The sequence below is a fragment of the Amblyraja radiata genome, chromosome 19 (genome assembly GCF_010909765.2).
Source record: "Amblyraja radiata isolate CabotCenter1 chromosome 19, sAmbRad1.1.pri, whole genome shotgun sequence".
NCBI lineage: Eukaryota > Metazoa > Chordata > Chondrichthyes > Rajiformes > Rajidae > Amblyraja > Amblyraja radiata.
The window spans coordinates 38,362,576-38,375,803 of NC_045974.1; the positions used below are offsets into that span (position 1 = coordinate 38,362,576).

A 13,228-nucleotide genomic window follows, 5' to 3' on the forward strand; every position below is an offset into this window, starting at 1 on the left:
AGTCCAACTCCGTACCCTTGACATTCAATGAAATTACTAACCCCAACCACCTATGTGCCGTAGCTCACTGAAACAGTCACATAAACACTGTGGCGACATGATGAGCTCAGGGCTAGGCATCTTATATGAGTGACTCATCTCGTAAGTCACAAATGTAATGGAAACTTCACATTTCCTGGAAAAGTATTTTAGTTAGTGTACTTATTAATAAACACAATGAAATCATCTCCTTAAAACATTTTGTTTTATAGAGCACTTTATAGCCTTGGGACATGCCACAACAATTCATGTCTAAAGTACTTTGAAATGTAGTCACTGTTACGATGTAGAAAACATGGTAGTTATTTGTACATTGAAGGCTTCTACAAATGGCAATAATCATCTTTTAACATATGTATTTTGGCCAGATTAAGAAAATCCTTGCATTTTGTGAAATTGTTGCTTAGGATCTCTTGTATCTAAGCAGGGGGCATGCAGGATTTAACATTGCACCATGAAGACAGGACCTCTGAGAGTGTCTCAGTTCTACACTGGGATTATTGACCTAGATTTATTTGTTGGAGTAGAATTTAAAGCTACAAACCTCAGACGCCAAGGCAACCATGCTACCAAATGATCCATATTTAACACATCAAAAGCAACATATAAAGATGCAGTAAAATATTTATTACGTTCTATAACATATGTTTCATTCACCACAAAATATTTTAAAACCAATATATTTAGACCAATGTTACATTGATTTAACTGTCACATATTTTACTGCTTGCTATTATATTTCCCTTTATCTGAACAGGGTGCCCTGCAAATACACATCCTCAATTTGTATATGTATATCTCCAAAGACAATTATTTTCATTTTGGCATGATTGATTTTGGAATCAATCTAATTTCAAAGGGACTGAATTGCACATACTAACACCAGGAAGCCAACACGTCTAATTAAATTGAAAGATTATACATCCTAATTGCCACAATTAGAATAAAAGAGTATTACGAATTTGTTTAATAAGCAATGACATTTTAAATATAGATTAGACAATTGGAACCCCCCATGTGTGTGTAAAACAAAATCCAATGAATTCCCTAAATAATAGCATCAAATTACATTTTACTCTGTGGACAGTTTGAAGTTTTCTTGTTTTGCACTATTTTGATAAATGGTTTGTCTCAAGACCTTAGAGGCCTGATTAAAAAAACATGCCTATGACAATGTTAGATGTGCATACAAGCAGATGGCAAGAACCTCCTGTATAAATGTTTGGATGTCTTTTTAGATGACATGATGTAATATAAATTAAAAATATCATGTAATCTGAAGTATGTACTCTCGTGCACGGATGTTTGTACAACTATTGATGCTTCTCTGTTTTTACAACATCATCCGTTAATTATACAAACTGGAAGCCTGCAATAATGTTTATATAACAGGATTAATTCACTGTCAAGGCAGATGATAAACTATTAAATTCTTAACAGATTATGTTGCTTGTTATTTTTCATCTTTACAAACAAATCTGGCAAGACCTATAATCCCAAGGTCATCATTAAACTAAAACTCCTTCTTTTAAATAATCAACGTGGTATTTTTCACCGCCCTGTTATTTTTCACAACTTATCATCCTCACTCATACTAGAGGTTTAAGGGAAATTAGGAAAACTGTTACACACAAGCCTAGATTTTCTGAAAAGGTAACTTTAAAAACTGCATGTGTTGTATCAAAATCTTGTTTTCCAATTAGGAATATCTCCTGCCAAATATGCTGTATCAAAAATTAAACTCCAAAACTGTCATTTACCAGTAACCCGCAGATATCAAAAAGACAAAATAATTTACACATTTTAAATGTTTTCAATTCTCTCCTGAATTTTTATACATAATGTAGCATAGCAATTGGGATAATCTACAATTTTTACAGTGAGATTATGGCTGTCCTTTTACACATTTTGCATAAGTTAAATATTTACAGATATTATTAGCTGTTAGAATGCTTGTCGTCCAAAATTAAAACTCTCTATACATATATTTTTTCAAGAGGTATGAACTGCTATATCAGATCACACCATAGTAAGTTAAATTATGTTACTTTGTAAGTAATACGATTTTAGACACATTGTTGCCATGCAACTGAAATACAGTGTCTCCATGTTTTCAATTGTAAGTGATCAATAATTTAGATTTTATCTTCCAGAAGAAAATTGAATATCTTGTCTTCAGACAATGCTACATTTTCATAGGTTTAATTTGTTCTATAGTTTAACAAAGTACAGCAGCCATTTTATATAAGTTGTGCTATTGAGCTTCATAAAATCACAACGTTTTCAAGCAATTATTTTGGAATGTTGAAATGGTACTTTATTCAAACTCTGCTAAAAATGCACCTAATGATTGTATTTCAGTTAAAAAAAACCCACATTGTTGAAGAAAGCAGGCTAGGCAGCATCTATGCAGGCAAAGGAATAGTTGTTTTGGGCCCTACATCAAGATGCTACCTGACCCTCCGAGTTCCTCCATCTGTTTGTTTTGCTTCAGATTCCAGCATCTACAGTCTCTTGTGTAGTAGTAGTATTCCAGTACTTGTGCTGTTCCTCATAGTTTTACTTTTGGCTCTTTATATTTGAGGCTTTTATACACTTTGAGAGATCAAGTGGTGATGGTCTTATCCTTCTGCTTGTTGATGTTTCCTGGGTTTAGCTCATGGATACAAATCACAATATATTATACATATATATTCTACTCAACCAAAGATCATGACCATCCAAAATGTTATTGCTAACAGCCTGTTCAACTTTATTTGAAGTTCATTGTTCATTTAATCCAATAAAGCAATCTCACACTTCTTTGGTGTGTTTTCCCATGTTCAAACCACGGCTACTTGCAGGTGTGTACGTCAGTCATTGTTTCACATCTCCGACAGCGCACATAACAGCACCATATGAATTTGCAGTCACATCGCTCCACGTGACGGACAACGTGTGTGTTGTATCCCCTTCCGCAGCACAGCAGGTTACAGCCGTCTGCAGCGGGAGAGGTTCGGTTACATTGACGTCCCCGAGTCCCATGGATGCCTAACGTTTTATCCTCTACGCAATAATTGGGAGACTTTTTAATGTGGACTAGGTCATCCTTCTTCACTGGCACTTTCCGCTGTTCCTTGTCTTTACGACGAACCTTCTTCTTTGACTTGTCCAGTATTTGGACACTGTGTTCATATTTCTCTTTGAGGAATTGGCCGATTTTGTCAAAGGAAGACATGGTTTTCCAACAGGTTTTCACCGCACAGGAGCCAGACACACCGTGGCACCGGCAGTTCACTGACATCAACTTGGACACAGCCTATAGCAGAAATCAAAACAAATGGTTACCACCACTATTGTTTAGTTTACATACACAACCCTTATAAATTAAACATACATCTCTCATGCATTTTGCCTTTTCAATTACTAAGTAAAATAATGAAATAATGTGCACTGGTCTACCTAGAACAGACATTAAGCAAACTTCATCACAGAAACTCATTTACAATCATAGATTCACACAGCATTGCAACAAGCCCTTCAGCCCAACTCATACATTGCAACTAAGATACCCATTTTAGCTAGTTCCACCTGCCTGTGTTTGGCCCATAACTCACTCACCCTTCTAACCATTAACCTGCCCATTTGCTTTGTCTTCATTGAATATATGAAGTGAATATATTGCAGTGCAGCGTGATGGTGGTAATATGAATTTTCTTTTGGAAACCTATTCCATGTTAACTAAATCAAGCAGAAAAAAATAAGTACTCATTTTAAGCCAGCGTTTCCAACTGTAAATGCCAGCTGATTAGGCATCACTGATGTGTGATCAGTGATCAGGAGCAACTTCAGAGTTATTTTCTAAATCAAGAAATGGAAAAGGAAACTTTTTAAGTCTGGGCATATTTTTCCTACAACTGCAATACTTTATTGTCACGTGTACTACGTACAGAGAAATTCTTTATTTTGCATACAATACATAGTCTCTTCCTTCCCCACCCAGAGCCCCTCTTTGATATCAGCGGCCCCCCTACACTGGGTCCGTCTTTGTTCTCGCCGACGGTGATGGAAAGCCTTGTAGCCTACGTTGTTGCTAAATTTATGGAATGCAAATCGGTTTCACAAGCAAATACGAGCTCCCAAACCCCACAAAGAAATATCAAAGCTTTTGGCTCCAATGACAATTTAGGGCCAGAATCTGCATCCCATCTTAATTCACATAATAGCATCATGATCAATTTTACTACTTTAATGAGCACAGAGTTCCAAATGTAAATGTGAGGATTAGCTATAGTTTCAATGTCACTGTAAGGAAAAAAAATCAGAACTGTGATAGTAATACTGAATTGTAAATGTATTTAGGGAATTATTAATAAAGTTTGCCAATGCAGATTCAGCACCAGATATTGAGAATATATCAATGTTCCAAGGGCAGCTCAACTTCCAGCCACTGTTTTCCAGGATAGAAACAAAACAAAAACACAATCTTAGCACAATCTCTTCTACCAGTGGTGCATTATATTTCTGAATGATTAACAATGCAAATATCTGCAAGGTTAAAATATTTGCAGAACTTTCATTGCTTTACTCTTAACCCACATTATTCAGGATAGCAGATCAGGATAGGGGCTTGTTAAAGCAATTTAAATTCTTCTTTCACTTGAATTCAAACATTCTTTGTCTTAGTGTCATCATTCTGACCTCGATGGCGCTCAAACAGCCCAGGAATGCGGAAAATGAAATAATAGTTTCATAATAATGTCAGACCTTTGTCACTGAATCACAGGAATAGGAGATAAACAAAGGATGGCAGATGCTGAAATCTGAAGTAAAAAATAAAATGCCGAACGTAACGGGCCGAGCAGCTTCTGTGTGTGTGTGTGTGTGCGCATGTGTGCGGGTGGGAGGGGGGGGGGGGGGGGGGTGGGAGGGTGGGGATGGATGTCAGCATTTCATCCCCACCCCCCATATACAGACAGAAAGACACACACACACACTACTCAACCCACTGAGTTCCTCCAGCAGTTTTGTTTCTTGAATCACAGATATGTTTAAATCTGGACATGATTTTAAATATCAAGCCAAAATAGGTGTAAGAGATCCTGGTTAACATGCAAAATAGGACATTTTTGGTTTCTTAACCTGTTGGAAGCTGATCTGCCTTTAATTTATAAGAACTCAGAAAAGGGAAACAACTATAATTGAAAGTAGATACAAAATGCTGGAGTAAACTCAGCGGGACAGGCAGCATCTCTGGAGAGAAGGAATGGGTGACATTTTGGGTCGAGACCCTTCTTCAGACTTATTCTTTAATTTAATGAAAGGTTGCATGAGGTTATGCAGTTTGGAAAAGGAGTCAAAAAGCAAATATTTATCTAAATGTATGCAAATGAATGAAGTCCAGAGAAGACAAATAAGACAAATGGAACACTGGCCTTCATTCCAATGGGCTTGAAGTTTAATAGAGAGGTTTTGTTACAGTTATAAAGGTGTTCGTGACTCTGAAGTTCTGCGCCCACTTTTGTTCTCCTTACCTAAAAAGTCGCATTGGAGTCAGTCTATTAAATATATTTAAGGTCAGATTAATAGATATTTGAAAGATTACTGAATGGAGTATTATAAAGAACTGGCACAGAAGAGAAGCTGAGGCCAGCATAGATTAGCCATGGTCATGTTGAATGGTGGGGCAGGATTGAGGGACACAGTGGCTTTTTCTGCTCCTATTTTCTCTTGTTCTTACCTGCATTCAAATCGGGGCAGCACAGTGACACAGCAGTAGAGTTGCTGCCATTACAGCACCAGGGAACCTGGTTCAATCCCGACTACAGGGGCTGTCTGTGCAGAGTATGCACCTTCTCGCCGTGACCGCGTGGGTTTTCCCCGGGAGCTCCACTTCCCTCCCACACTCCAAACACTTACAGTTTTGTAGTTTAATTGACTTCGGTAAATCGTAAATTATCCCTAGTGTGTAAGATAGTGCTGTTGTATGGGGTGATCGCTGGTCGGTACGGACTCAGTGGGCCAAAGGGCCTGTTTCCGCACTGAATCTCTAAAACTAAAAAACAAAAACTATATCTCATCAGTGACGAACCATCTCAAGGTGGAAAGTCACCTTGTGAATTTCTATTTGTTTTAACATAAGGCTTTAAACTGTACTCATTAGTAAGGGATAAACTTTCAATAGTTAATAATGATGTACTTATCCCAGCAGTCTCTTGTTTAGAGTGTGAAAGACAATTCAAAGCAAAGAACATTTACTGGCAACAATAGGTCAACCAATGAGTCAGCAGAGGGAGAGGAGGGCATGATTGGTCAAATAGTCTGCTGTGTATAATCAATTAACTTGGAAAACAAATCTGCTCAAGGATACAGAAGCCACAGTAACATTTCCTAATAAAAAATATCAGAATTTCTGTAGAAAAATGGAATGGAATAACTGCATATAAATGAAGTGCCAAAAATCATAAACTATCAACAGAATCATTAACTGTTCCTCTCCAGAGGTGCTGTTTAGTTTAGTTTGTAGATAGAGTGGGGAAACTGGCCATTTGGTCCACTGATTCCGTGCCGATCAGCAATCACCCGTACAGTAGTTCTATCCTGTACACCAGGGACAATTTACAAGAGCCAATTAACGTACAAACCTGCATGTCTTTGGATTGTGGGACAAAACCAGAGGACCCGGAGAAAACGCACGCAATCACAGGCAGAACGTACAGACTCCATTGTCATGATCAAACCCGCAGCTTTATGCTGTAAAGCAACAACTCTACTGCTGTGCCACCGTGTCACCCTAATTGTTCTGCTGTACATTTTCTGGCATTTGATTTTATTTCAGGTTTCCAACAGAGTCATACAGCACGGAAACTAGTCCCACGGATCAACATCCATGCTGACCAAATTGCCCCATCTAAGCTTGTCCCATTTCCCCCACTTGCCCCATATCCATCTAAACATTTGTATCCATGTAAATGTCCACTTGTACCTGCCTTTTTAATGTTGTTATAGTATTTGCCTCAACCACCTCTATATATCCAAGATAACGTTGCCCCCTTGAGTTCTATTTAAATCTTTCCGCTCTCTCCTTCGACCTATGTCCTCTGGTTCCTCGTTCATCTACCCTGGGTGAAGACTCTGCATTCACTCTATCCATGCCCCTCAAGATTTTATACACACCTATAAGATCACTACTCAGCCGCCTGCGCTCCAAGGAATAAAGTCCTGGTCTGCCCAACCTTTTCCTACAGCTGAGGCACTCAAGTCCTGGCAACATCCTTGTAAATGGCTTTGACACTCTTTTCAACTTGATGACAACCTTCCTATACTAAATTGACCAAAGCTTCACATTTCACACATCTCCTATTCTTCTCTTATCTCACATGTTTTGCCTTTTCATTTCTGGCCATTGTCCACTCATTGTCCAAATAAAGAGCCCTTTGTATCCACCTATCATTTGACCCGCCCCTACCTCTCTTCCAGCTCTCTCCTCCGTACTACAATGAGTCTGCAAGAGGGTCCCAACCGGAAATGTCACCCATCTGTGTCCTCCAGAGATGCTGTGTGACTTGCCGAGTCAAGCCAGCATTTTGTGTTTTTGTTTTGTTAACTGTAGCCTACTGAGTATTTGCAGCACTTTTTGTTTCTTTCTCATGAGATTGTGGCCATGTTTAACCACATTTACTGAAGACTGAATGGCGACACTGGAGTTTAACAGAGGGACACAGAACCCAATCTGAAAAAAGCCATAGACGGCTGGAGTAAGGGGTTGGCAAGTGGACGAGGGGGGGTGTTTGGAAACGGGATGAGGGGGGTTGGGGGTTGGAAGGATTCGGATGTGATTGAATCGGATTGGGACAGTTGAATGGGAATGGAGGGGGAGTTGGGATGGGTCGGAGGAATTGGGAAGTGGCGGGGTGAGGTAGTCAGGGATTGGGGGGGGGGGGGGGGAAGGAGGTCATAAGGAATAGGAGTATAATTAGGCCATTCAGCCCACCAAGTCTATTCCGCCATTCATTCATGGCTGATCTACCTCTCCCTCCTAACCCCATTCTCCTGCCCTCTCCATAACCTCTGACACCGGTACTAATCAAGAATCTATCTATCTCTGCCTTAAAAATATCCACTGACTTGGCCTCCGCAGCCTTTTGTAGCAAAGAATTCCACAGATTCACTACCCTCTGACTAAAGAAATGACTGCTCATCTCCTTCCTAAAAGAACGTCCTTTAATTTTGAGGCTATGACCTCTAGTCCTTATCTCCCACTAGTGGAAATATCCTCTCCATGTCCATTCTATCCAAGCCTTTCACTATTCTGTATGTATGAGAGGGGATGGAGGGAGATGGAAGTGGGGGGAGTTGGAGGGGGTTGGGGGGGGGGGGGGGGGGGGAGGTCATAAGGAATAGGAGGACAAAAGGGGGTTGGGAAGGGACGGGGAGGGGTAAGGAAGTAATGGGTGCACATTGTGGTGTGGCAGAGGGGAAGAGAGGATAAAAATGAGTGAGTGAGGGGGTATAAAGAGTTCCCTACCTGCCGGCCGGCCTCGTTATTGTGCAGGGTCATGCTCGCCCGCGCCTCTCTGTCCGCCTCCAGTTCCCCGTCCGTCGGTTGGGCACTCGTGTCCACAAACCTCCTGCTGATGGCCGTGCCGTAGTGCAGGTGGTCCGAGCAGCCGCCCCAGTGCCAGCCCTCGTCGGCCGAGCCGCCGGCCTGCAGGCTGCGGTCACACGAGCACTCGGTCAGGTTACCCGCGCTGCAGGCGCGCGTCACGGCGTGCACCAGCGCCGCCGCCATCACCGCCTGGATGAAGGCGTTCTCCTTAGTACCTGCACCGCGGAGCAGAGCAAAGCACGCCGTTAGTGCAACATTCTTCCCATAGCAGCTGCAAATAGCAAGTATAGCAATGGGACACTACTTCAGTCTGAGACTCAGGGGAGAGGGAGACTAGAGATATGGAATGGTAAGGTGTGAAAATGACAGATCAAAGCAGTTTAGAAGGTCGAGGGAACCTCATTGAAACTTACAGAATAATGAAAGGCATAAAGTGGATGTGGAAAGGATGTTTTTATTGGTGGGAGAGTTAACGGGCGCTCTTTTAGAAAGGAGGTGAGGAGGAACTTCTTTAGTCATAGGGTAGTTCATCTGTGGAACTCATTGCCACAGAGGGTGGTGGAGGCCCTCAGTGGATATTTTTAAGGCAGGGATAGACAAATTCTTGAGTAGAACGGGTGTCAAGGGTTATGGGGAGAAGGCAGGAAAATGGGATTAGGAGGCAGAGATCAGCCGCGATTGAATGGCGGAGTAGATTCGATGGGCCGAATGGCCTAATTCTACTCCTATAACTTGTGAACTTGTGAAAGCAGACGATGATCAAGGAAATGTAGAATGGTTCATTGTTAGCTAGGGGAAGGTGACAGGGAGGCATATAAAGAAACAATTTAATCAGTGGGTCAATCAGACTGGTTGGAGAATCGGATGGGGGAGGAATGGAGAGAGAGGGAAAGCAAGGGTTACTTGAAATTAGAGAAATCAATATTCATATGCTGGGTTGTAAGCCGCCCAAGCGAAATATGAGGTGCTGTTCCTCCAATTTGCGTTGGGCCTCACTCTGACAATGGAGGAGGCCAGGATAGAAAGGCCAGTATGGGAACGGGAAGGGGATTAAAGTGGGAGATCATGTAAGTCTAGGCGGTCTAGGTCTAGGGGTTGGGCTGCTAATTGAGCAATGTGTGTACTTTTTGTTTAAATGTCCCCTATGTTTTGCTTTTACACACCGCAACGGATGTATAAATAACATCCTCCCGTATCAGAATCAAACCAGAGGGCAGGTGGCACCAGCGTCGACGGGCAAGTTAAGCCGAAGGGCTTTTTTCTGCGCTGTGTGCCTCTACGGCATAGGTCTTATGTGAGGGGAAACATTTACTAGAAACCTGAGAGGGAACATTTTCGCATGGGTGGGTATATGGAAAGAGGTGTCAGGGGAGGTAGTTGAAGGTAGGAAAAGCATGCGTGCAAATGTGGGGGGACCTTGGTCGGTATGGACAAATTGGGCTGAATAGCCTTTTTCTTGATGTACGACTCTATGACAAGAAGAAACATTCAATAACAAACAATTCTTTATAACCAGAAAATTGTTATATATATCTCGTGGAGTTTGTACTGCAATCTCAGTCAATGCAGTCTCCCATGCCCGCGTTCCGGCGCCAGTCTGGAGCCGAGAGTCAACACTTCGGTAGTCACACGAGGACCCCAGACTCATTACGGCGTGTGTAGGGTGAGTAGCTGGCCGTCTTTTCATGAATGAATATTTAACAAATGATAAATTCTTATCGGCTTACTTTATGGTTCCGGCTTGCGCTCTGAAAGGCAGGAGAACAAGCAAGCGGCAAGTACTAAAGGACTTGAATAGCTTGCAATTCTTAATTTCCATTTCATTGAAATATGGTCGGCTTGTTTCCTGTGCAAACGGCACACACAATGTTGTACAGATAGAAATCAAATACTTTCCCGTGAATGTCCACTATCCCCTTTCCCCAGCTGCGGGCGGTGCAGTGGACCGCGCACACAAATGTAACCATTAGGTGAGATTGTGGAGTACATGAAGGGGTTATTTTTGTTGCTGTAACCTGTCCATTTTCTAGAACCATTTTAACGACCTACACCGATCGTTATCTGTCCGAAATTCCCCGATCCCCTTAAAAGCAACGTTTTCTGTAAAATACTTTACTAAATGATTGTAACTGGATACGTTTATCCGACAGAAACCATCCATCGTGTAAAGAAGGTATTTTTCTTTAAAATGCGATTACAATACACCATAAATAACTTAAATACACAAAATGCTTGAGCAACTTAGAGGGAAGTCAGCAAGCATCTCTGGAGAGAAGGAATAATTGCTCCAGCATTTTGTGTCTACCTTCGATTTAAACCAGCATCTGCAGTTCTTTCCCCACCATAAATAACTTAATTTGGTTTAACGTTGTAATTTGTTATATCACACTGGTTCCACAGTCAAATTCACCTCAACTGTTCCTATCTTTTTTCTTACAATTTTTTGTTGTGTTCGGAAACGTTTAATTTCACCAAACGGATATCAGATGAGGGTTGAAAACTTGTTGACAAAGTTAACGGAAATTACATGGGGATATTAAGCAGCGGCACGATGACCTGCAGAATGGCTCATTTACTTATTGGCGGTTTCACGGAACAGTGGAATCAACTTGCATCGTTACATTTAAAATGATAATCTCTAAAACCTATTCAACAACAACAGTTACTCCAACATTTTGTGTTAATCAACAACTGCAGTGTTCTTTTATTGCATCGACGGTATTAGATTTAGCCAGATATAAAAAATAGTAAAGTGTTTAAGAAGGAACTGCAGATGCTGGAAAATCGAAGGTACACAAAAATGCTGGAGAAACTCAGCGGGTGCAGCAGCATCTATGGAGCGAAGGAAATAGGCAACGTTTAGGAAATAGGAAACCCTTGGTTTCGGCCCGAAACGTTGCCTATTTCCTTCGCTCCATAGATGCTGCTGCACCCGCTGAGTTTCTCCAGCATTTTTGTGTACCATCAGAAATAGTAACGTTGGATTTGCATATGTTGTTGCCACCTAATAATGAAACTCCATCTTCTACTCTGGCTGGAGCATTGAAGCAGTGGCTTTATTTATACCTGGATTGGAACATTCATTAAAAATACAATTCTTGACTTACCGCTGGTTAGCTCAAAGCCAAACACGGAGTAATCACTGGTGATGGAGCAATTCCATCTTTCGTGTTTAAATTGACTTTGGCACTCGTGGATACCAATGCGCGCTCCTTCTTTAATGGCCGGCAAAAGACTGGGTTTCCTTTTGCACAGATCTTTCAGTTTGTTTGAAAGCGGCAAAGCCGGGCAGCCCATCTTCTCCGTGAGTCCACTGGCTGTGGATCCCAGCCACCTGTCGCGAGTATATAGAAACGTACATCACTACCAAATAAACTGCACGCCGCGAATAGACAGGCATCTCGCACTTAAGTTGGACGTATTAAGCTTTACTTACATCCAATTTCCATGACAGTAACATGGAAATACAGTTAGAATGACGGCGAATAACACAGAACGCCGGTGTAATCCAAACGAAGACCCTCTCTCCATGACCGAATCATTTATTATCTTTTGCCACGCGAGTGTGTTGCGTCGTTAATGCAATTGAAAATAAGCGCAAACTCCTGCAACTTTAGGGGGATTGTTCCTTATAACGAACACACTGTCCATTCTGTAATTCCCCGGGAGTTTACAGAACGGGACACTGACCGGTGGACTGGGGAGGCAAAGTTTAAAAGAGATGCAGAATAACAAAAGAGATGAAGCTGACCCTGGGAAGGATTGTTCCTGACAAACCTTTAGTTGCCGCCCACAACAGCCCATTGGACAAAGGCAACATTACAACAAAACAGGCAGACTACTGGAGCGATTGGTCGGTGGCCTTGTGACACCATACCCGGAGAAGTGCTCTATATACTTTATCCATTCAAGTGTTAACCTCAAACACAAGATGGGTTGCATTCTGCTGCGGGTGGAGGCTAAGAGTTTAATAAAATATTTCAAGTTCAACTTCAGTTGAAATCATTGTGGGTCTTAAGTTCTGAAGTGCTTTACCAGCTTGTTAGTCGGTACACAAACACACACACACAGAACTTACTAAAACGATGCTGCCACAAACTCTATTCTGTCCACTTTAATATTATTTTATTGAATAGGAGCCGATTTGTAATTTAATAATTGTGCGGAAAAGCAAAGTAACTCAATTTTCTGGAAATCTTAAATGAAAGTAAAGAACGCGGAAACACGCAGCGCGCGAGGCAACATCAGTGGCGAGAAACTGCGATGTAACCACATGAAGTGTGTCTTTTCTTTTCAGATACGTTGTTGCCTATTCCAGGCAATGTTTATATTTTGTTTGCTGACGTTGTTCAAGTTAAATAAATACCATCTAAAAGTTTGTATGAAATGTGGAAATTAAGTTCAGCCACGTTTCCAGATTCTTGAACCATTTCTCCGTAAAAATATTGTCATTTGAAGTAGGGTTGTACTATTAATGATTTGACCCTGACACAATGAAATACTGTTCAGGCAATATTTTCTAAATGTTAAACTCAATCGGACTTCAGCATTTTTATTGTGTGCGTGTGCAAGGGCAGTGCGGTATTAAATGTTGTTCTGGCC

At 41.3% G+C, this 13,228-nt stretch overlaps 1 protein-coding gene across 1 annotated transcript; it reads right to left on the reverse strand.

Annotated features, from left to right (window-relative positions):
* Window positions 1-227: 227 nt before the first annotated feature.
* wnt16 (Wnt family member 16) lies at window positions 228-12,403 on the reverse strand. Its single transcript, XM_033038289.1, has 4 exons — window positions 12,063-12,403; window positions 11,734-11,960; window positions 8,546-8,841; window positions 228-3,337 (listed from the first exon to the last, which is right to left on the reverse strand). Exons 1-4 carry the CDS (start codon window positions 12,155-12,157, stop codon window positions 2,873-2,875), a joined length of 1,083 nt encoding a protein of 360 aa, XP_032894180.1. The 5' UTR covers window positions 12,158-12,403; the 3' UTR covers window positions 228-2,872.
* Between the last annotated feature and the right edge of the window lie 825 nt (window positions 12,404-13,228).

Coding starts and splice junctions, on each gene's coding strand:
- wnt16 (XM_033038289.1), bottom strand. CDS start 12,157: ATGGAGAGAGGGTCTTCGTTTGGATTACACCGGCGTTCTGTGTTATTC. Junction 11,961..12,062: donor TACTGTCATGGAAATTGGAT/GTAAGTAAAGCT, acceptor TACTCGCGACAG/GTGGCTGGGATCCACAGCCA. Junction 8,842..11,733: donor TGGCTTTGAGCTAACCAGCG/GTAAGTCAAGAA, acceptor TCCGCGGTGCAG/GTACTAAGGAGAACGCCTTC.